At 43.5% G+C, this 23766-nt stretch overlaps 2 protein-coding genes across 2 annotated transcripts in view; one reads left to right on the forward strand and one right to left on the reverse strand.

Moving 5' to 3' along the window:
- The window catches only part of GPR39 (G protein-coupled receptor 39), a 73374-nt gene extending 63496 nt beyond the window's left edge, over positions 1 to 9878 (forward strand). Inside the window, exon 2 of the mRNA XM_085067068.1 lies at positions 8349 to 9878. Coding sequence (XP_084923194.1) covers positions 8349 to 8872 — 524 coding nt within the window. The 3' untranslated portion in view covers positions 8873 to 9878. The remainder of the gene's footprint in view (positions 1 to 8348) is intronic.
- Positions 7577 to 23444, reverse strand: LYPD1 (LY6/PLAUR domain containing 1). The gene is made up of 3 exons (XM_085067069.1): positions 23307 to 23444; positions 22039 to 22176; positions 7577 to 9472 (listed from the first exon to the last, which is right to left on the reverse strand). Exons 1-3 carry the CDS (start codon positions 23356 to 23358, stop codon positions 9237 to 9239), a joined length of 426 nt encoding a protein of 141 aa, XP_084923195.1. The 5' UTR covers positions 23359 to 23444; the 3' UTR covers positions 7577 to 9236.
- Positions 23445 to 23766: the final 322 nt, after the last annotated feature.

Consider the following 23766-nt stretch of genomic DNA (forward strand, 5'->3'; position numbering starts at 1 on the left):
TCTATCCCCCCCCAACCAACCCCTGGACACCAAACCCAACACAGAGTATTAAACTAACATGGTTTCCCCAGGTAGGCTATGAGCATGTCTGTTTTTTAAAAGTATATCACTGCTCTGCAAAATGTCTGCTGACATTCAGCAAGGATTCTCCTGTCATGAAAGTTTTTTGACTGTTTTTAGGTTTTTTTCTGGTGTTTGTACTGCAAAATGACAGTATTTAAAAAATATTTGAGAAGCAAAACTTGACCCTGCTAGGAACTGAAGATAATTGTCAGACGTTTTAAATTGCTAAGAAGTAAAACTGTTAACACTTGTGTCCTCACTAATTATGTTCTGCATATCTGTGTTCCCCTGGCAACTTCTGGTGCCTCTGGTACCACTCTAGCTAATGGCTGTGGGCTCTGAGATGATGGTGCAAAGCAAAAATAGCTTATTCTTCTGAAGAGCAATGTTTGCCTTTCCTTGTGGAGAAGTGTGTGATGGAATCTCCCTAAGCTTTTATGTTTTAGTGCCACAGAGTCGGAAAAGATTTTGCAGAATGGAGCAAACCTTTGGGTGATGCTGAATTTTCATCCAGAGAGAGGGATTTTGGGTGAGCTTTTGCATCTCTGGTTTGACTCAATGACACCACACCTGGGAGAGCCAGACTGGTCTCAGTGATCTCATGGCACTCTGAAGGGTATTTGAGGGAGGGAAGAAGAGATACATTTTGGTTTCTGCAGCACCTGCTGGGACTTGTTGATGATTTCCATAGTCACCTGTGAAATGAAGTGTCAAAAGCAGCAGCAGGGGATTTTCTGATGCCATGGGGCAAACACTTGTGTGAAATTCCTCTTCATATGCCTGACAACTCTGGTTATCTACAGAAGCTTTAAATAAAATAAAAAATAAGCTCCCTGTGTTGTCACTGCCCCACACTCGATCACATTGCTCTTTTGAGCAGAGAATGGCCACTTACAGGAGGAATTCATGCATCACTTTAGCCTTTGGGATTTAGTGAGACTCTTAATGGTGGCTTCAGTGGGAAGAAAGACAACTTTCTGTATTTTTTAAAATCTTGCAGGTTTGGTTCCTTTATTGCCCCAAGAGGCAGCTTGTTTTTCCTGGGTACCTTTCATTTATTGCAGCAGTTGATGGGACAGCACTGTCCTGTCACCCGAGTGTGCTTGCTAATGAGATGTGGCCTCACTGCACAGCAGCCCTGAAGCTGGCAGGAGCATAAGGAGCCTGAGATGGACCCAAATGCCTCTGAAGGCTATGGGAATTGCTGGTCCATTGGTTTTTCGCTGGAAGCTGTTGACAGGATGGGATGTACACAGAGCTGGTTTTCAGCCCTTTGTCCCAGGCCATATGCTTAACCCTTCCAGCAGTATTTACAACCATAACTAGTTGGTTGCTGCCTTCTGTTCCATTCAAACCCGTTCTGAGAAAGGCTGTGGGGTGTTTGCCAGAGCCTCTCTGTGAACACTTGGAGATTTCCTGCCTGTGCTGGTGGTAACAGGTATTGTCTCAGTACCTCCTTTGCCCCTGGTTTCCCTGCAGAGGCAGGAGCAGGGGTTTGACCTGTTTTTTTGTCAGTGGCACTCATGTATGTGCTCTGTGAGGGACAAGGTTCCACAGCAAGGGCAGAGAGCTGCTGATGTGCAGCCATGGGGAAACTCCTGTTCTCTGAGCAGCCAGCCCAGATCCAGTGTCAGAGCCCAAAGGGAGCCTGAGGATCTCCCTGGTGGTTGGAAAAACTGAAGTGGAAATCCCTGGGAGATAGACACTGGCCATACCTTCTCATTTTTTCACCCTGTAGTTATTGCCTGTGTAGGGCTAGTTTAGTTACTGCCTTCTTCCCTTACAGGGAAAGATTTTTGAGAGGCAAATCTGTGATTATGAAAGTTGAGGGTAAAAAGAAGAGAATTCCTGAATAATTTGAGCTTATACAAAATGCATGTGGCAATGCATGTATTGACTTGTTTCAGTGAATATCAAAATTTATTGTCCCTTGAACTAAATATTGACATGGACAAAGCAATATCAATATTTATCTCTCAGGTTAATACATTTTATATTCTCCTCAACGTACATCAATATGTGCTTATTATTACTCTAATGTTTGTCCTCCAGCGAAAGAAACTTGCATGTGGTGGAGAGGGGCAAGGGAGAAGTTTATATTAGTATTCTTTTCCTGTTTTTAATCTTCATCAGAAGTTTATCCTGCCCATGGAGCACAGTGCAGCCCTCATTCAAGCAAAACCCTCACTGATGGCTGTGAAATTGTGCACTGCATACAGATTGATATGGGGGGCTTTGGGAAATGGGAGATTAATGGTGATGAGAACACTGCTAAGGGCAGGGAAACCACCCTTCTGTCTGATAGACTTGGCAGTGCTTCCTGCAGTGACTCTGTGGCCAAGAGCTGCATCCCTGCCCACCCAGGGGACACAGTGTGGGGCACAGGGGACAAGGCTTTGATCTGAGATCCAGCTGGGAATGGTTCTGCCTGGGATGGACAAAGGCACACAGGTAGGTCTGATAGGAGTCCTGGGGCAGGATTATCTCATGCCTGTGTGACATGTGGCACTGTCAGCGTGCCAGCTGGAGCTGCATTTGTGGGCACTCTGTGCCATTGAGATCCCAGCAGCCTGCCTGGGCCTTCTGCACTTGGTGTGGGCAAGAGTGTGGCCATTTCTCTGTGTCTGGAGGATTATCCCTCTGATCTGTCCCATTGCCTTTTTATCCCAATTTTAGATCTTAGAGAGCAAGGCAGAGGTTTCCTAGAGAGAGGATGAGAGCAGGCTGTACAAAAAGGTTGCAGGCATGACAGCACTATCACAAGACTAATTTAGGATATACAAAGGACTTTTAGCCCATGATTTATGCTCTACAGACTCTTTCATGTGGAGATACCAGCTCTGTCAGAAATGTTGCAATTGCCACAGAAGCCTTGAGGAGACATCAGTTTCCTCTGTGGATCTTGCTTTTGAACCTCCTGACCTTAAACCCAAGGGAGATGATGGAGGAGGCAATGATGAGACTGGGAGCAGAAGTAAAACATGTGTTCCTCTCTGCCACCCTCTGCACACCTTTGTGTTATCAGCAGCTCATTGCTGCTGGTCAGAGACAAAGATGGGCTCAAGTCACTTTTTGGACAGCGGCTGACACTAGATACTCACCAGAAGCTGTTAAAAGCTGCAAGATTGGATTTGAAATCCAACCCAGCTGCTCAAGGAGCAGAGAAACTGCTCCAGACTCTTACCTGTCAGAGGAAGAAGCAGTAGGAGATCCTTGAGCCTGGAGAGCATGGAGGACAGTCCCCTCCTCGAGGTGCTCCAGCACTGAGCTCCCCACGCCAAGGCAGAGCAGCCTGCAGTGCCATGGGGCAGCAGCCACTGGGACATCCCTGCCTGCTTTCTTTGCTGCACTGACAAGCCAGACTTGCAGCAATGGAAGGAACAGCTGCTTGTAAACTGACATTTCAATGACAATCATCAGGAGACAGCAAGCATATGGCAGCTGAGTCCTCCCATGCAGGGAGCTGCAGCAGCCCAGGCACGGAGCAGCTGCAGATGCTGGAAGGCAGCGCTGCATTGATCTGCAGTTGGGAAGGTCATTTCAGTGACTGAAGGCTGCATTTCATGCCTTGGCTCTTCTTAGAAACTAGAAAGACCATAAACTAATGCCTTATGTCCTTATTTGTAGCAGAAAGCAAGATTTTCATCCTGGTTAAAATAATAAATGTAACACAAATACAGGAAAAAACTCCACCTCCTGAAACATTTGTAATTGGTACTTCAGCCTTCACCTTTTTTCTTCCCCTGAGTTAGTAGTGGCTGATATTAAGACCACTGAGGCCCTGATTAGTGAGAAGGTATCTTTGCTCATGTTTTCAAAGACGTTTGTAGCAGAATCCAGTAGGGACCAAGTGCTTTCCTCATGATTAGCACTGCTTTGTGATGGTAAACTTAATAATTAAGAGAGGTCTTATTTTCCCCTTTTGGGACTTCTTGGCACTTCTGGTGCACTGTTTGAAGACTTTGTGACTAAGCATTAGTGTCATGTTGTGCCTTTGAGCATAGTCAGGCCAAGTACACAAAAGTGAAACAAACACTAAAAAAAGCTCTTCCTCTGAACCAACTGCATTTCTGCCTGCACTTGACTCACAGCTCAGGAACCATATGCTTCTATCCCACTGACAATTGCCATTTAAATGTCAGTTTACAAGCAGATGCTGATAGCCCACCTTTGTGTCATTAATTAAATCACAGAGAAGCAAAGTTTGAAGTCTAACCCTACTTTGGGCTGACTGGGACAGAGCAGCAGCAGCAGCAGCAGCAGAATTTGGCAGACCTTGAGCCACCAGGATGGTCAGGGTTAAGTGCACAGACAGAGGACTGTGTACCTCAGGTCACTGACAGCCTCAGCTAAGGGGCTGTGGCAGCCAAAGGAAATCTGTTGTTGGCACTCTCTGGAGGCAATTATGATCTTGTTGACAATTTCAGGCTCTCTGGGATGCCTGGCACTGGTCAGGATAGAGGCAAAACATTGGGTTATAAAACAGACAGATTTAAGTTCTCAGGTGCAGAGAAAAAAATGAAAATCTATTCAATAGAAGAATTGAGGGGAAGGGGGGAGAAGGAAGCCCTCTCTACTCCACCAGACATCTGCACGTATTTAAAATCCTTCCCAATAAAGTTCATAATGAATTTAATTCAGTCCCCTATGGCCCAGAGGAATGCTCTGAGTAATAAAAAAGTATTGCTAAGGGACAAATGACTGCCAAACTCCTATTCTCTGCCAGCGATGAATATTTATACTACTGGCACTTAAATGCTAGGTTTATTTTACTACATAAATGATTCTTTGTCACATATTAAGAATTAATACTGTGAGATTGACTTTTCAGAACTTAGAATAATGATTCCCAAATTTAAAGTGTTGTTAAATTTGTATGGGTTTTTTTCAGACTAAAATAGTTGAATGTGGTAATTCCTATTTTGGGGTAAACTGTTTCATGGCTGGTTTATGGATTTGCTTTTTAATGTAGTTTTAGTCAAAGATCTTTTCATGTCTTCTTTTTTTTGTTTTGTTTTTTACCTTGAAGTATCTAAATCAATGTTAAATGAATTCTAAGCTCCTGCCCTTACTTAAAGGTTGAGATGTACTCAATTACAGCAGATAGCACAAGGGCTCCTGGCTTCTGATGGCTTTTTTCTAATGCACTTCTGATGATTAAGTCGGAATGATTCAAATGTGAGTTGGAAATTTCAAGCACCAGTGATGGAGGTTGCAGAACCACAGTATTACTTTGTTTATAAACATCATTATTCCATGGAAGATAAATCTCTGCTCCGTGTCACTTCAGTGCAGTGGTCAGGAAAATAGGGGGGAAAAAACCAGAGCTACTGATTTTTTTCTCTTTATTCAGAAGGAGTGGAAGGCAAAGTTGGATATGAGCTGAGATGTGAAGAATGATTCCTATCAGGCAGCAAGCTCAAGGGAAAAATACATCAGTGCTGGTGTAAGACGCAGTCTGGTTTCCATTCGAGCTGCTGAAGGCTGTTTCAGCACCTTTTGGCACTTCAGAGTACCACACAAACTCCTCAAGCCCTGTCCAAGCTCAGACTGACAGCAGCAGTGCTGAGCAGAGACTTCCCGAGGTGCTCCTCTGCTGTGCTTCCCTTCGCTCCGTGCCGCCGTGCCAAGTGTGAAAGTTGGAAAAAATATTGTGAGTCTGTCAGCATGTTTATTTGCATGGTGCATCTCCTTTGAGTCAACAAGCGTCTTTTCAAAGTGTAAAAACGAACAATTAGTCATCCCCGGAAAACAACAGTTCTGCAGACGTCTCTTCCCACCCCCCAAAAGACAAACCTCGCTGTGCTGCACAAGGGCACAAGCAGCTCATTTTTCACTCGCTCTACACACTACCAAATATTCAGCTCTCCAGAACAAAAGTGTCTAAAGAATATAAGGGAGTATCTTAAGCACTTGGCAGTTTGAATTAAAAAGAAAGGTCAATGCCAAGGAATTCAGATAGAAGCAAAAAAAAAAAAAAAAAAAAGCCAGACATCTCAGAGCTCTGCAGTTGGGCTTTAAAACTGAATACATGCATTGTTTGCTCACAGTTTTTCGCAGGGACATTCATAATTTAGGAAACTATTAATCAGCATGATGAAGTGCCCTGTTTCTAACCAAGAACAAAAAAATTGCAACAATACAGCTTATTTTCTTTTCACTTGAAAGAGGTCTTCTGGTAAAATTTGAGAATTCCACAGATTTGGGTTTGTGAACTTTGCGTTGAAGTTGCACCAGAGAAAAAGCCCCAGTGAAGCACCAAAATCCTTCCACTGCCTTTTTATAAGGATCATCACAAGTCACTGGTCAGGGGGCTTTATATTCTTTTGGCCTGTGCCAGCACTGCTACCCCACATTTGTTACGCTGATAGCAGAAAAAAAGCACTGAAGGCTACAAAAATCTGCAGGATTATTACAAAATTCAGATCAGCTTTCGACAGAGGCACAGCAGGTACTGAAAAGTGAGGCAAGGCGGTGAGGAAAAGCAGAAAGCAAAGGGGCAGGGAGGGGACTGTGGGAGTGAGAGTAAAGAGGGGCTGGGGAGAGTTCTGGTAGGCAAAGAACTGAAAATGGCAAAGGTGATGGATTTAGTCCTGGTGTGCCAACAACCGCCCTCCAGGGCTTTTAATCCAGAGCTGGAGGTTTAGACTTACTGCTTTCCCACCCCAACAAAGTTATTGTGAGGTTAAGTGATTACAGAAGCAAGGGATCCGAAGGACAGCTTTCATTTGGTAGCTCACTCAGGGAGATAAAAAAATTCGTTAAAGTAATTATCCCTTTCTTGAAAAAAATTAATTAAAAAAAAAAAGAAAAAAGGTATTTCATACCTTTTCTTTGCTTGGGGGTACTGGTGGAGAGAACATACCCTGATGGAGCTCTGGCAGTTTCAAAGCTATGAAAAATCTTTCTTCTATTTTCTGCCTCCCTTCCCTGCTACATTCATATCTTCCCGCTAGTGAAGTATCCTTTTCCTGGCTTCAAAAACCAGTGTGTGTGCTATTTCAGACTGGCATTGCTACAGTGACCTGCTCAGTGGGGCAGTCTGGCTCCATCCAGAGGGGTCAGAATTAAAAACCCTCTGTGCTGCTGCTGCTCAGAGCAGAGGTCAGGCACTGGATGGGGTTAACAAGGTAACACAGAGGGAGAACTGCCCCACAGGACACTCCTGCCGTGGGGAAGGATGGAAAATCCTGCCAGCCCGCAAATCCTGCTCCCTCCAGGCGTTCCTGTAAGGCACGGTTCCTGCAAAAAGAGAAGCAAAGAGGGGACAGTGACCTGGTGCATGCCAGCACTGCTCGGTGGAGGGGCTGGGGAGTAGCAGGAGCAGGGATTTTGTGTACCTGGGATGTCACACGAGGATTTCCAGCGCTGACACGCAGCAGGAGCAGCAGAGGATGCCACTGAGGAGCCTTGCTGCTCCATCTCCTGCCTGGGAGCAGCCAGCTCCAGCCACTGACACGTTCCTGCTGCTCCTGTCCCCGCCGCACCCTGCTGAACACGCTCCACGCAGGCAGGATTTTCAGACATCCACCCCTTTTTAATGCCATTAGTGATGCAGCAACATGTATTTATATTTACATATAAATACAAAATGGTCAGATACCACAATTTTTTTTTTAAGCATAATTTACAATCTGAAACTGCTTACACTTTCATGACTAGGCTTGGGTTTTTCTCATTTACATTCATCATTTAATTCCACTGGAATTTGATTTTTAAGAAAGCCCAACATATCTTAATTACCGTAAAAAGATCCATACACATTTTACTTAAAAATAGCTTCTGTAAGAGGAAATCTACCAAAAATAACACGAAATATATTATTATGCATACAATTTCTTTTTTTTTTTTGTAAAGTACAAACAAGAATCTGATCTCTTCTGGGTATTGCCTGATCTAATATGGCTATAGGTTCTATTTATTTTGTTTGTTTTTCAAAGTAAAGGGAAAGACAGAAGAAATGTAAGAGCACAAACCAAAAATAAAAATGCATTCTTTCCAAAGACACAGATGATCAGAGAAAGAACACTTTGAAAACTAATAAATGACAACAGGTACAAAGAAACACCATCCAAGCGCTATGCAGTGTTTTGTCTGAGCATGTGCTGCAATGACCTTGTAACAGTTATTAAAAACAACAAACAAAAAATGCTGCTGGCAGAAAAAACTGTCAAGCAAAACACTGAAAAATTGGTACCATTTCCTAACAAGTAAGTGCAGAACTGATAGCATTTGACATGTCTCGCCCCACGTTTGCAGACCTTTCTCTCTCTCTCTGCCCGCAGGACTGATCATCGCAACTCTGGCGATCTGCTGGATGCCAAACCAGGTCCGGAGGATCATGGCTGCTGCCAAACCGAAGCAGGACTGGACAGTGCCCTACTTCAGAGCCTACATCACCCTCCTGCCCATCGCCGACATCTTCTTCTACCTCAGCTCGGTGGTGAACCCCCTGCTGTACAACATCTCCTCGCGGCAGTTCCGCAGCGTGTTCCTGCAGGTGCTGAGCTGCCGCCTCACCCTGCAGCACGCCAACAAGGAGAGGTTCCTGCGGGTTAACGAGAGCTCCGAGGCGCGCAGCTCCCGCTCCCTGAGCCCGCTGCTCTTCGTGTCCTCCAGGCGCGGCTCTTCCGCCAAGCGCAACGCCAAAGTTTTGCTGAGCACCTTCCAGAAGGAGCCCTCGCCCGGCTGCAGCCCGAGGGAGGTGGGAATTGCACCAGCAGATCCCAGGCTGGACGCGGTGACCCTCGAGGATGGCTCAGAGCCCGGTCTGAGTGCACAAAACGGCCTTTGTGAGCATCAAGTATGACTTCATAAGGCAAAGTTAATGCTTAGCCATGAGCTTAAAAACATGGGAATTCAAACGGCCGAGGAAAGTGGCTACAGCGCAGAAGGAGTAACACAGATGGATTTGTTTCCAGTTATGCAAAAAGAACAGGAGTTCTGTATCCTGCTGGGATTTTTAAGTGCACACTGGAAATTCAATCTGCTAACTGAACTCATTAGCTGACAAAAATATCAGCTCCTCTTCTCCACACAACCACTGAACTTCCCTCGTTGTTGACAGGGATTTGGAAACAAACAGAAAATAATTGCAGCGTCTTTGAAGAAAGGAGGACAAATTGTGTCAGGGCAAAAAAAAAAACAACAAACCAAAACAACTTGCTTGAAGTTTAGCAATACAAAAACAACAGAGCGAATTTAAGCAGCAGAAGAGTGGTTATCACACGTGGCCTGGGCACCACGGCAGCATTCCCCCTCTTCTTGGGCCGGGGTCCATTGCAGAGCGGAGTGTTGCAGCAGCTGATGCAGACAGAGTTCACCTTGCCAGGAGAGCAGAAGGACTGGTAGCCAGCAGAGGCGATCAGACAAGCTGCCGACGAGGCGCAGGACTTGCGGTACATGATTCCTGTGACACACAACAAGGGTTACTGCGTTTGATGGGAACAACTTGCAGCAGCACTCGTGCTCAAAACTTCTGCAAAACCCTGTTTTTCAACCCCAAAGCAGTGCTGGGGCTCAGGGCAGAGCCCTCAGCAGGGACAGGACAAGCAGCCCTGCGCTGCAGGAGCACCACAGTCGCTCTGCTGTGGATTTCTGTACTTCGATTCTGGCTGAACCAAAAATATTACAGACTTAATTTGCATAATGTATATCAAATGATGCATTTTATAACTGGGATTCTTCATCTTTCAGAATAAACTGTTTGAATAGCTATAACTGAAATGCAATTAGTGAGAAAATTAGTTTTGTTTCTATTGCTGAACATGTCTGAGTTAAGGTGTCTAAGTAATTACAGCTTTCTATGCTCTTAATTTGTCTTTTGAGAATTTTTTTCCTTTTCTTGTTCCTTTGCCACACACAGACAAGTTACCAAGAGTAAAAAGAGGATGATTATCAGCAAAACTTTCATCCTCCTCCCTCCCCTTTTAATTTTTTTTAAAGAAGCACTAGAAGTACTTTTCCAGGTAATCTCAGTTCTTGCTTGTCTTTGAAGTTTAATACCCTCAATAACAAAAATTTCCATTTCTATAGAAGTGTCTTTCTTGAGTTGAAAGCCTTCCCTTCTTGAATGTAATTTAAATTAATTTTAATTAATAAGCTAATTTATAATTTCTCAAATTGTCTTCAACTAAAGAAAATACATTCTGATGCACATAGCTGTTACTATAACATGGTTTATAAAAGCCTTAAAATACACAGTTGTATTTTCTTCTGTCACAGGGGGAAATATTTACGGCAGTTCCATGTCTCATTACTCCAAAATTTTCCTGCAAGTCATACAGTAGGAATTATGTCTTAGAAAAACATACACATAATAGAAATAGATAATGGAGGTTTGCTTGCATGTGGTTCCAAAAAGAGGTTGGGATATTCCTAAGGCTGATAGAATCCCCATTCCTTTTCAATATGGGATTTTCAAAATGTTTGGGTGTTTTTCCTCCTGAAAGCAGTGGAATGGGAGAATGGTGCATCCTGTGGCATGACCCTGGAATGCTTTTAAATGCACAGTTATTGAGACTTTCTTTAGAGGGGGTGAGGTGGGAATATGACCTGCAGGTACTGAAGGTACAATACCTGCGGATACTTGTTCAGTCCCCAGGCACTTAATAACCACTACAGCACCTTCCTGGTCCAGGAGAAACCTCTGGAAAATGGCATCAACCCTGCAACTCTGAGTGCTGCAAGTAGCAGCAGAGCACCCTTTGTCTGGGCTGAGCTCAGAAAGAAGGATTTCCTGTCTTCAGAGACTTTTAATTAAAGCAATCCTTTTGTTCTGCCACAACACTGCTGCCATCCCAACAATGCAGGGGTTTCCTTGTTTTGTGTTCTCCCTCTGCAAATCTCAGCTCTGAAACGTGTTTTTAGGCTATCTATCTCGTTAAACTTATGAAGAGAAGCCCTCAGGTGAGTGTTAAATCTTTCTCTGTCTCCAGTGAGCTTCAATCAATCAACACAGCAGGTAGAGCCTTTTCTCAAGAAGGAAGAGGAGCTGTGGGCTGATCTCCCTGTAACAGCAAAGGCACACAGATCAAGCAACACAATCTGTATTACTACAGTTTGCAAAAAGAAGGGAGTTCTGTCTCTGCTGACAAACCACTGCTGTCAAGGAGCCTCAGTGCTGCTGCTGCTGATCAGCTTTACAATACCCAAATCTCAGCTGATGTTCCCCAAAAAGACCTGGTGCTTTGTCCATGTTCCTCCTGCAGTCTTCCTAGAGCAGATATAACCCTTCCCACGGCTACAATCAATATTTTCCCTTCCCCTTCCCTCTTGAGAAAGGACTCCTCTATTCAATTAAACCATTCACAATGACTGTTCTTCCTAATCACACATCTCCCCATCATGTATTATTTCTCTGAGCTACAAACACCCACCAAACTCAGCCATTCCTCAGTCTTCCATATGAACAGCAGTGAATTTGACTTTCCCATCAAAGCTCAAGCCTCTAAAAAGCTTTTGACCCTGGCACATTTCCTATTCCCATTATTTTATAGATCACTCTCTCCCTGCCGTTTCCTTTTCACAGGTTTCCTGCAAAGCCCTGTTTACAATTTGAACTGGTGATTCGTTAGTTTGGGTCCCTGAAATATTGCAATTTGCACAGATTAGGAAACTAGAATTGTTCAGTGCTGTGAACAATTAGATGATGCCCTCTGAGCATGGTTTTCACCAGGCAACACTAGGAAACCCCTGCTGCAAAAAAATCGAAGTCCTGCAGCTTAACTCCATGTGTTTACAACAGATCTGTTCTCCAGGATCAATTCCATAGAACAATCCTGAACACAGTATTCCTGCACAGACCAAAATTTTACTACTCAGAGTTTCATGAACAGATGGACCATGTTCACACCTAAATAGGGAGAATAATCTGACTAGTTGCAAAATCCCCTTGTAACGCTTCTCCAGTGGCTTTTCTGTTAAATGCCTTACAATAGGAAATTTCATGCCCATATGATTTATTCCAACTGCCTGCTCTAGTAATCTAAATTTTAAAAAGATTTTTTATGTAAAAAACTCAGCATTTCCATCAGGTTTTCAACAACTCTTTTGCTTACAACATGCCCTTCACATCCAAGCATTTTTTCCTAAGTACTGATAGACTCTCTTGATCTCACAAACCACCTGCTATCACACTAAGTGCCTTTTATAAAGCATCAGGTATGAACCAAACTTGTTCAGCACAGAAAGGCTGTGCTGTCTCTGTAGTTCTGCAGCATCCTGACAAAGCAAACATGTACAGAAGTTGGTGGGGAAAGAGGGAATGCTAGCACTACAGGAGTGACATCTTTAAAACACTTGAGCTGTGACTTCACTTACTCTTACACTTTCTTCCTATCATAACTGTGGTGGGAAATAAAACAGTACAAGTGACTTTCATGCTTTGATGGCAGGGACACCATGTCCTGCCTCCAGCAAACAGGACAATGGGCCCCAGAAAGTGCAGCTCACCCTGAGCTCAGCCAGGACAGCAGCTCCTCTCTGGGTTCCATCCCGAGATCTCTCCTCAAACTCCTCCTTTGCTGCATTGCTTTGCCAGTTCCAGGATGATTCCCCAGATCTCCCTGAATCATTTGCCACCAGCAGGCTGAACTGCAGACAGTTCTTCAAAGTGGTTATCTGCCTCATAAGACTCATACCACAGACATAACTGCTAATTACTGGGTATTCTTGCCTGAGCAATCAGCTTGATACGTTCATTAACATATCACCCTGAAAAATAATTGCAAACCTTTCTGGAAGCTTTGCTTCTGCCTCAGATTGTTCTGAGTCGCTGGCTAGGCAAGGAGACTACACATTTTACTCTGTTTTTACTGAGATGGGGTCATTCCCAGCTACCCACCTTCAACAACTGACTCTAGTGATCAATTAGCATATTTACCACTACTTAATTAGTGTATTTATTGCCCAGTTACTTGATGGATGAGTACAGAGTAATTTTTCCTTTTTCACAGATACAGCAGACCTCCAGCAGCAGTTTGGGTACTATAAAGACGTTTTACTGTGAAGCACCAACTAGTGACCAAATGATTTTCCTTCATTTTGACTTCAAGGTTTGTGGGATGCAGTTCAAATACTTTCAAGAAGAGAGGGGAGTACACAGAACTACAACAGCTGTGTGATAACATGCCAGAATCCCACACCCTCTCCTGTCATATACACCCACTACAACTATGTTTGTTTTCAGGGGGTTTTTAAAGCAGATTTGGGCTTAAATTTGGCATTGGAGATTTATTTCTAGACTAAGCAACTCGCCCATTGTTACACCTCTCTTTGCCCCTCAAGTCATCATATATTTAGGCAGTGTCAAGGCCCAAACTGCTATTTCTGTCTTATTCCTTGCAGTGAAGGGATGGGTGTAAATCTTAAAGCTTTTCTATAGTTCCTGCTTGCAATATGGGATTTCTCACCTAGATCCAGTCTAGTCTTTACATCTGCACGCTGGCACTGTTTTGGCCACAGGCAGGTGCACTCTGTCTTGACTGCAACAAACAATTCAAGCAACAATTTCTTCAAATCCAAAAGTGAGTCTTCTTCCCTCTACCCTGTCTGCACAGCCCAGTGCATTTCTCTTGAATAACAGCTTAACTTGTTACTAGGACAACTGAAAAAGGTGACATCACACCTACTTCTTACACTGTCTCAATGCAGGATCCAAGGTTTTTCTCTCACTGATTGAAAAGCATGTTAGTAGACACCTCTGATTCTTCTGTGCCAGGAGGCATAGGCAATAAAAATGCTGTGTAAGCATGACGCTCCAACTTTTGAGAGCCAACCACAATTCAAGCAGAGTGTAACTTCAGTCTGCACCTGCACTCTCAGGAGTGTCCTTCAGCAAAATGCACAGAGGGTCTCTGAAGCCAGAATAGGCAACCAGGATATCACCTCCCAGATCAGTAACCTAATTTCCAAAAAAAGTCACCTTCCAATGACCCAGCTAGTCTGAAACTGCTGTCTGCAATGGCACAGCTCAGCACAAAACCACAGCTTCATCCCAGGACCTCATGGCCACAAAACTCTCCTCTCTGACAGCCAAATTGCCACTGTTTGTCCAACACTAAGATTTCCAAGCCAGATACTCCCTGATTATGTGGTCTGCGACTCACAGTCCACTTTTTTCAGGAAAGCTTTTTCTACACTATTCTGTCCATAACCAATTTCCCAGGCATGTGTAAAGTCAGTCTTGTGCAGCTCATTCCACAAACTGGTTTAGCAAAATCCCCTGTGTGTGCTCTGAGTGAACCTGCCACAAAAATCCTGTGGAGCACAGCAAGAAGCCTGTGTCCAGCAATGAGGCATCCTTGAGCCTTTCCAAGACTGGTGCAAGAACAACATGTAAACATGTGGACATGCCTTTCTAAGGAACATAAAATATAAATGTGACTATTTCTGGATTTCACCACATCAGTAAAACTCAAAAGCGGGCTAACATGATACACAAATAGGTTTGTAAATTATGTTTTTTAATTTCTATATCAGGTTTTATGCCTGTCTTTTTATGGCTTCAGTGGTTTTGCTGTGATAATTATCTGTTCCTCAGCTAGTACCTGTTCACACATATCACACAGTGACAGACTCCAGAAGTCCTGTTGTGATTTGCTGGTTTTTAGAAAAAGTGATTATAAATATTTTATCTAATGAAGTCCTAAATATCTCAGAAGGTGACTGAATATTGAAAAGCAATCAATCATTTTTCTGACATCGTGCTTCCCCAAACAATTGTCGTTTTATTAGTCAGATCATGTTTTTATTGGTTTAAAATATGAATTAAGCTTCCTCAACACACAGCCTTTCAGCTATGCCTGTAAATGCATTATTACAAAAAAACCAAAAAACCCCAAACCCCAAATAATTTAAGCAAGTGTAAAGTATGATCATATCCAACCATGTTCTGTGTGTTTCACTTCACACTAACTTTTCTTATCCTTGTGAACTTAAGAGAGAAAGTTGAGGCGACAAATGGTTTAAGTAATTTCTACCTTGCCAGAAATTTTACAATGAAGTTTTCTAATCACCTTATAAACAGCTACTCAAACACTGTGAGCTACCATGATCAGTGTTTTCCAGACCAAAATAAAAAACCAAGGCACTAAAAGTATGTGACTTGAAATCTATTGCAAAGCTATGTGCACACCTCCTGATTTTTAATCTTGTGTTTTAGGACTGCAGCTATTTCATCCTGATCCTCCCTTTGATGCATTCTGTGGACAAGATAAAAGCATATTCATGCCTTAAGGCTCTTACAGAATATACAGTTCTATTAAAAATAAAACAAACCCCAAAACCGAAAATGAAACACCCCCCAACAACAAGCCCTACCTGGTTGACTTAGCTTATTTTCATCATATTTTTTAAAGAAAAATTAGTATCACAAATCCTCCATGCATTTGGGCACTTCTAAAAAGTTGCAGATTTTTTCCAGAATCTAGCAGGAAGTTTTGACAATAAAACCCTGGCCTCCTCACTTTCCTTCTGACCCTGACATGACACCTTGCAGAAATTAAATCAGCTCAGGAGAAAAACTGGACAATTGTCAACGGAGAGAGGACAAGGGTTTAGATTACCCTGATATCTTTTTTGTAAGTTGTGCCTTCTAATTCTGGTACTAGAAATGTGACTCAAACCGGTGTTGTTAACAACAAAAACCATCACAAAATAGTCTTTGTCACTGCTTGCAAAGCTGAAGCACAGCATTAAAATGCTTAAAAATGCACAGGCTGAGAAAGTGAAGTACAGCTGCTAATGGTGGTGATATTAAATATTTTTTAAAGCCACAGGGGGCTACAAATGAGAGGTCAAAGCTCAGCTTTCACCTGCAGATCTAATTTTTTTGTTTCCTACTGTTCTTACTCGATTCTCTGCTCACTATTGTGGATGTACAGTCAAGCACTAAAACATACAATCTCCCCAACTAAGATTGCTCACAGCCTTCCATCCTCTCCTCTTACCTGATGCAAAGGTATCAAGATCTAAATGTCCTTTTCTATCAAGATCTAAATATACTTGATCTTGTACAGACCAAGAGGTGAACTTGGACTCAGTTTCCAGAATCCTGTATGAGCATTTTTCTTGACAATCCTTACGTGCTGAGATGAAGGGAAGCCACAGCCCTCACGCCTTTACAAATGTTAAAATGCTATATTCCCTTGCAAAAAGTCACATAAATAATTTTATACGTGAATAGTCTTGCTGCATCCTTAATTAATGTCCTTACCAATTTCAATGGAGTGGCTCAGAGATTGGCACTTGCACACCAGAACTTTGGAAATTCATTCCACTTTTATAATTTTAGCTATTTTCATGCTCAGAGTTTTACAGCCCTTTTAACTTAAGGGTAGGATCTTCTTGGCTTTTTTTTTTTTTCTTTTTTTCCAGTTTTAAAGACTTATGGTAATTTGGCCAAACAGATTTTATCAAGTGTTCAAAAAAAAAAAATCCTGACTACAAAGGAAAAATGGAAAAAAACCAGTTTGGAATATTTAAAGCTTGCTTGCCAGTTTTGATAAGGTCACTGGGAGCTAAGAGGAGTGTCAGCGTCAGGCTTCAAGGTTTGGAAACACAAACTCATTTGTGTGTGAAATGCAATAGGAGGGAGGTTTAACAGACACCAGGCTGTGGGCACTGTATCATCACAAAATTCATTTGTATATCTTTCCTACAAGCCTGAGAAATAAAATAACATAAAAAGCTATTGTCCATGTCCTGTGAAAAATGAAATTCGCTGGACCAGATACCCCATCTTCCTGAAAATAATGCAGCCTTCATCACTTCTGCACTTGGATCTTTGTCATGACTTTCAAGTCATAAACTGCTTGAACTGTTAACTCCACTGCTGCTTTTTTATATTGAAAGGCAGTCAGAGCAGCAACTGCTGCACGCTGTCATAATTTCTCCTTAGCTGACAAACTTAGGTCAGTTCATTCCATAAGTGGCTGGAAGTCTTCTGAGAAACCCAAAGATTGGGAAAAAATTACAAGTAAGGAAATGGCTTTGACATTTGAGAAAAAGTGTTTCTGAATGGTAATGTGTCCACAGCTCCAAGTTTTCAGCACACAGTGCAAATTAACAACATCCATTGTAAGTCCTTTATTCAACATCAAAAGTGAATTGTGTTTCCAATATTGATATTATGTCTTCATTTCATTGGGCACCTGCTGGCACAATATATCATGTAATAGGTACCAACTGTCCCAGGCGAAATTTTTACATATTTTTTTAAATTGTCAATAATGATTTATTATCTCATGCTTTGCTTTGATTAAAAAAAAAACCAAACAAACACAAAACCAACAAAAAACCCAACAAATTCTGTTATGTTGATATGCTTTGACCAAAAAAGTATAGGAAAAAAACAAAAATCTACCACTAACTCAGTGGATGTTTCTTATTGTTTCTAACTGGATACTGCAGATGCAGTGACTTCCTATAAAGTTTTAATGCCTGCAGTGCTTCTGGCAACATTTAACTTTGTTTGCTGTTTTAATCACTTTGTCAATAAGAGTACACCGGAGCATAATTTCCCTTTGATACAAATATGAAATTAATATTAGCACTAATGGATTCTGTACATGAACACAGAATAAAGTACATGTTTCTGTAATCCTTGGCAGCCACACATGAAGCAACTCAATCATGGCAAAACCAAATAACAATCAACTAGAGAATTTACCACAGCCCAACTCATCATACAGTGTAGCCACTCATAAAACAAATGACATACTGGAAAAAGTTCAAAGAAGTAGATAAAGTCATAATTCAACACTGAAACGATGATCTTGCTCATAATGTCCCCATGCACTACTTTTAAGCAAACAATCACAGCAATTGTTTTAAATACAGTGCAGAATTAAATACTATGTAAATACATTAAAAGGGCCATTGTAAACCAAGCAAGTAAGTGAAGTTTCTTACTGCAGATTAATAGAATAATTGGATTGTTTCCCAATTTGCTTGCAAAGGAAAACTCTTGATATTTTAAAGTATTGGCATTGCTACTGTGGATCACTTATTTTTCCTCACAAAAGTTAGCACAAGTATGTTCACAACTACATTAGAACAGAAGGTGTATTGTTCAAAACATGCATGTGGGCAGCTTTACTTGCAGAGTTCCAAGAAATTTAGTCTGGCTACCTCTCTGGGCTGACTGTATCATCCTTTCTGCTTTATCCCTCTCTGATGTATTCACATGGCAAGTTTCATTTTGCCTTAAGTAGGTTTTAGATCAGCCTTTATGCTCAGATAGCTCTTCCCTTCAGTAAAAGGCAAAACTACCATTACCAGTATGTTTTCTATGATATATAATATACATAAAAGCAAATACACGTTATATACTCATCTATATATCAACCAAGGTGTTTCATTTGATCCCAGTACACTGTGGGATTTCTTTGCTCCTACATATATTCTAAAAATGAAGGAGCACTGACATTTCTAATTTAAAAGTCCATAGACTGGAAAGAGAGAGACAAGTGGGAGCAGGGAATCTGCCATGGGTATTTCCACAAGGTATCTGCAAGCAGAATTATTGTAAGAACTTTGATCCTTTGTCAAACATTCAATTTACAGTTTTCCAACACCTGCTTATCCAGCTGAAGAATGCACTAGAAACTTATCCTTTACATTAGTTTCTGTGGGATAAAAAAATTTCTTGATCGTGTCTTGAGTGCCAATTTCCGTTCTCTTCACTTCTACCTCTAAAGGAAGGCTTTTCCATTTTTAAAAAATATTTAATTAACAAATTAATTTGTAAGATTCTTCATCACAGGGAAAATACTGTCTTGTCCTGTATCTGCCACTGGAACAGAATGCTAATAAACATAAAGCCTTTTCTAGCAAAATTTTTAAATAAAACTCAGCTTAAAGTGAGAAAAATATTTTGCCATTTACTTCTCAGTTCTCAATTCACTCTAAGTCCTCCAAAGGAGCGAATTTCTACCTGATACAACAAGCAGCTGAGATCAGATGCCTGATGCTCTAATTCAAAATAAAAGTTACTAACACCTGCTTTCTTAGCTGCTCACATCAGAGGCTGCCATAGGAACAGCCATATTTTGAGCTCTGGGGTAGCCACATGCCTGAGCTGTTATTTCTCACCTGAAGCTGTTTCTCCAGAAGCTGAGATAATGTTCTGAGAGAAGCCAGGAACATCTAAAGCACTGATTTTAGAGAAACTGAGGAGGGGTGGTTTGTTCAGCTGTGATCAGGCATAAGAAACTTTTTACTAAATAAATGGGAAGAACTGCACGGAGTTGTAATTCTCCACCGTGAGTGATTTCTGCTCCAGGGAGTTTAATCCAAAAACGAAGCTGAGCCGCAGAGCTGCCATGGCACAACTCCATCACACCAGCAAATTCACATGGAAAAGAGTCCCTGGCCACAGGCTGGGACTGGATTGTAGGCACAGCACAGAATGTGAGCCTTGAGAGCCAAACTCACAAAGGAATTTATCCTGCAGAGGAAGGGTGGCTCTATCAATGGGCTGGTTAGCCACTCACACCATCAACTCCATCTCAAAACAATGCGTTTAAAATCAGGTTTGAGAGCACTAGCAACGCTTTGCTCACTGCCACAGCTATGTTTTATTAATGACAAAAATGGGTTAATCTACAAAAATTGCACTCCTTTGACTGTATTTAGTCAAGAGGAAAAAACTTTAATTATGAGATTGTGCTGTCAAATAAATGCAAATTCACATCTTTCATATTCTGGGTTAAAAGCTCGAACTCAAGTCTATTATAAAGTAAAATCAATACTTGAAACATTTCAGCTTTCAGTAATAAGCAACAACCAAAAGGATCAGGTTATGAAATATACTGGTAGAAGTAGAATGAATTATTAAATAAAATTTGGGAGAGTCAGGCATTTATATGGCACACATTTAAATATCAATTAGGAAGAAAACCAATAAAGGATGATGAACTGAATCATCTCTGTTTTACAACCAACCCTCTCTAAAATTGACTGAGGGTAACAGAGAAACTCAGCTTGCAAAGTAAATTTCATTCAATTTGAAATAGGTTAAAAATTTTAATTTATTAACCAGCTGAAATTTACAATCTCTAAGCTTAAAATTAATAAGAACTGCATTTATAGAAGTAAATTAAATAGAACAGCGGCACCTGCTATGCACAGCATGCTAGTTACCTCCTAAAGGAAAAATCCAAGGATCTGCTCAGAGGAAACATAAAATTGCACAGAAAAAAACCCCACCAAGAAGTTTAAGAGCTTCTTATTTACTCTACTGCAAACCATTTCTTCATAGGAGTAATGGCAAGCTATGCATCAATGAAAAGAGCTCACATCTGACTTTTTTCTACATCTGCTACCACATCTGGGGCCACCCAGATCACCACAACATCATTTCTAACCTATTGAAAGTTCTACAGAAGCTGTAGAGTGGAGATAGCAAAGCCTTCAAGCAGTCATTTGGAGACACTCAGGTTTTAAAAGTACCTTGCAAGCCGTAACTATCTCACATCCCCACCACCCTTTTCAAGTGAACTTGAAATAAAATACTCCAGTAAAAAATAATTTGAGACTAATCTTCCTTTAAACATACAGATTTTTTTCCTACACTGGAGAGGTTCTAAGTATTTCACAGCAGCAGTCACTGTGGATGGTGTTACCCAGGATGAAAGTGCCAGCAGTTCAGCTAGTTGTGATGTGTAACAGCAATTATTATTTATCCAGGACTGATTACACAGTGACCTGAAACCAGCAGCACACGAGGAGCCAGCTGACTGACAGCACTTGGAAGAGGGGTTTGCTCAAGCCAAGAAGCATTGTTGCTGTTCCAGACGGATGACTGCACACATTTGCTGGGCAGAGAGGATCCTGCTGGTCCTGGAGGACTTGCTGGAAAGGACAGCCTATGGATCTACATTACCAGCAGAACAGCCCCTTGCTCCACAGCTCCAAAAGGAGCAGTTCCAGAGAGCAGCTTCCCCTTAAATCAGGGCTCTGAAGCTCCAGGCTGCCCTCTGCTCCCAGGTTTGGCACAGGGCTCATGTCCAGGCTGGGACTCACCTGGGAGTTACTGCTCCTTGTCCATTCCAATGCCTGACACCATCACAGCTGCCTGCAGCTGGAGCAGGAGGTTCTGTGAGCTCTTAACTCCCACCAGCACCCTTCCTGCCATCCCACACAGTCCTTTATTACATGAAGTTCTTGTCTTCTCCTCCCATAGAAAGCTACAGAGCAACACATTAGTCTAAGACCTGACAGTTCTCTCTAAATCTCCAATGCCTTCCACAATGCTGGATAAAACCCAGCCATTTATATCAGCTCAAAAGACAATAGAGGCAAGATGCAGAATCTCAGCTAATTTCCTCTTGGACACATTGCTGTCCTAATATATTAACTTTAATGTTAACTGCAGTAAGGGGAAAAAAATCTCAAAAAAATGGTATGGCAAATAAATCCATTTCTGCCCTTCTCTTCCCTCCTAAATTCCCCCCCACCACTTTTCTTTTTTTTTTTTAATCCCTTTCTCTCTTTTGCTTGATGGTTTCTTTAATGGATGAAAGCAGATATCACTACACTTTCCTTCCCTTAAGATGAACCTTCAGAGTATATAAATTGCTTGAGTAAATAAAAGAAAGGAGGGAATTACTAATTTAATGCTCTTCTATCTCTTGAGGGAAAAGCCCATGTAATTAACTGTAATGAGATTAAACTAACTTGTTGTTATTAATTTCCCAGTGCTGGGAAACTATATCAGAGACCCAGAAAGCTGTGTATTAACCAGCTTTATCAACATTTGGCTTACATTCTTCAGTTTTTACACCAGTTTTAAAGGAAAATTATTAACTTCATGGAGTTGCAAAGCCACTCAGAAGTGCAAGACATTGAACCTGGTCCCTTTAGGAAGGGGCACGAGATTCATCTGCAGCTGAACACCATGAATGGGTGGAGCCAAAAGCAACAAATGCTACCTAAACCAAATGGACAGAAAAATAATTATTAAATTCTTACCAAAACTTTTTTCCATTACTTCTTTCTGACACATATCTTGAACATTCACTGTACAATTCACGATGAACTCTGGAGAAGAGCAGTCATTATTTAGCTGGAATTCCTCACACTGGTAACACTGTATTTGCAAACCCAAACCTGGAACAGACAGAGATTTGTTCAAAATCACAGAATGCTTCGTGTTGGAAAGGACCAAACAGATCACCAAGCCCCTGCCATGGGCAGAGACACAATCTGCTAGACTGGATTGCTCAAAACCCCATCCATCCTGGCCTTAAATAACAGCAATAGTATTAAAAAACAAACCAAACCAAACAACAACCAAACACCGAGCAACACCAAACAACCAACACGCGCCAGAAACCTTCCTTCTCTTTCCCTCTTGGCATTTTGCTGTTCCAAGCTCAACAGCCCAGCCAAAGCATCCCTTTGACAAACACAAAGTACAACAAGCGTGCCGCCCGTTCAGCTGGAGCCAAGCATCGCGGGTTGTACTGATGCTCCTTTCCGCGGGGCGGCCGCTCCGGCGCTGGAGACGCTGCCGCCAGGAGGCGATGGGCACCGGTATCGCCACGGGTACCGCCACGGGTACCGCCACGGGTACCGCCACGGACACCGGCACGGACACCGGCACGGACACCGGCACGGACACCGGCACGGACACCGGCACGGACACCGGCACAGCCCGCCGCCGCTGCCCACCGCCCGCCCCGGGGCTCAGAGCCCCCGCGCCCCGCAGAGAGCAGCCCGGCTCACAGCCACGCTCCGGCTCGTATCTGCGCCGACGGGTTTACTTAGCTACTAATTAATTACAAATGATTTAATTACTATTTTGCCATGCACAATTAAAGCGGCGGAGCATCCCTCGCCAGCCTCCTTTATCATGCAAACGAGGCGCTCCGCCCGGCTCGCCGGCTGCGTTCCGCAGGCGGCTCCGGCAGCTCTCGTCCCACCGTGGGCATCCCCGGGCCGGGCTGGGCTGGGCTGGGCTGGAGCTCCGCTGGGAGCTGCGGCCGCGGGAAGCCCGGGTGGCACCGACCCACCGCCCGGAGACAGCGCCGGGGCTGCGGCTCTCGCCGCGGGCAGCCAGCTCTGGGCACACCGGGCTGGTGGCTCTGCGGGCAGCGGGCAGGACGGGCGCTCCGCTGCCCCCTCCTTTCGAGCGCCCGGCAGCAGCTCCGTCGAGCGGCTGCGAGGGAAAGGAGTGTCCCGGTGCCGCGCTGGCCGCGGGCGCTTTCGGGGGAGCGGAGCGGAGCGGAGCCCCTTACCTGGCGCCAGGCACAATCCCCAGAAAGTTGCAGCGAGGAGGAAGAGCCGCATCCTCCCGGAGCCGCGGCCGCCGGGCTGGCGTGCAGTCGCGAAGGGGCATCAGAAGCAGAGATGCAGCGGAGCGCCGCGCACTTGTGCCGCTTCCCCGCCGCCTCCGCTGCGGAGCGGCGCCCCGGGAGCAGGCGGCGGAGCCCGCCCTGCCCAGCCCCGCGCCGCGCTCCAGCCTCGCCGGAGTTGAGCGCTGAGACTGGAAGAAACTGTAGGAGAAGCGAGAGCTGGGGGGCGGCTCCCCCCTCCCTCCCCCAGCACCATGTGATGCCGGCGGAGCGGGGCGGGGATCCCCGCCAGCCCCGCACTTCGGCGGGCGCGCCTGGGGACGGGCGAAGTTCAGCGAGGGAGGGAAGCCCCGCACCGCACCGCACCGCACCGCACCGCACCGCACCGCACCGCCCGCTCCGG

Source organism: Lichenostomus cassidix, chromosome 7, assembly GCF_008360975.1.
Source record: "Lichenostomus cassidix isolate B80296 chromosome 7, HeHo_3.0, whole genome shotgun sequence".
NCBI lineage: Eukaryota > Metazoa > Chordata > Aves > Passeriformes > Meliphagidae > Lichenostomus > Lichenostomus cassidix.

Coding starts and splice junctions, on each gene's coding strand:
- LYPD1 (XM_085067069.1), bottom strand. CDS start 23,358: ATGCGGCTCTTCCTCCTCGCTGCAACTTTCTGGGGATTGTGCCTGGCG. Junction 22,177..23,306: donor GGGATTGTGCCTGGCGCCAG/GTAAGGGGCTCC, acceptor TGTCTGTTCCAG/GTTTGGGTTTGCAAATACAG. Junction 9,473..22,038: donor AGTAATGGAAAAAAGTTTTG/GTAAGAATTTAA, acceptor TGTGTGTCACAG/GAATCATGTACCGCAAGTCC.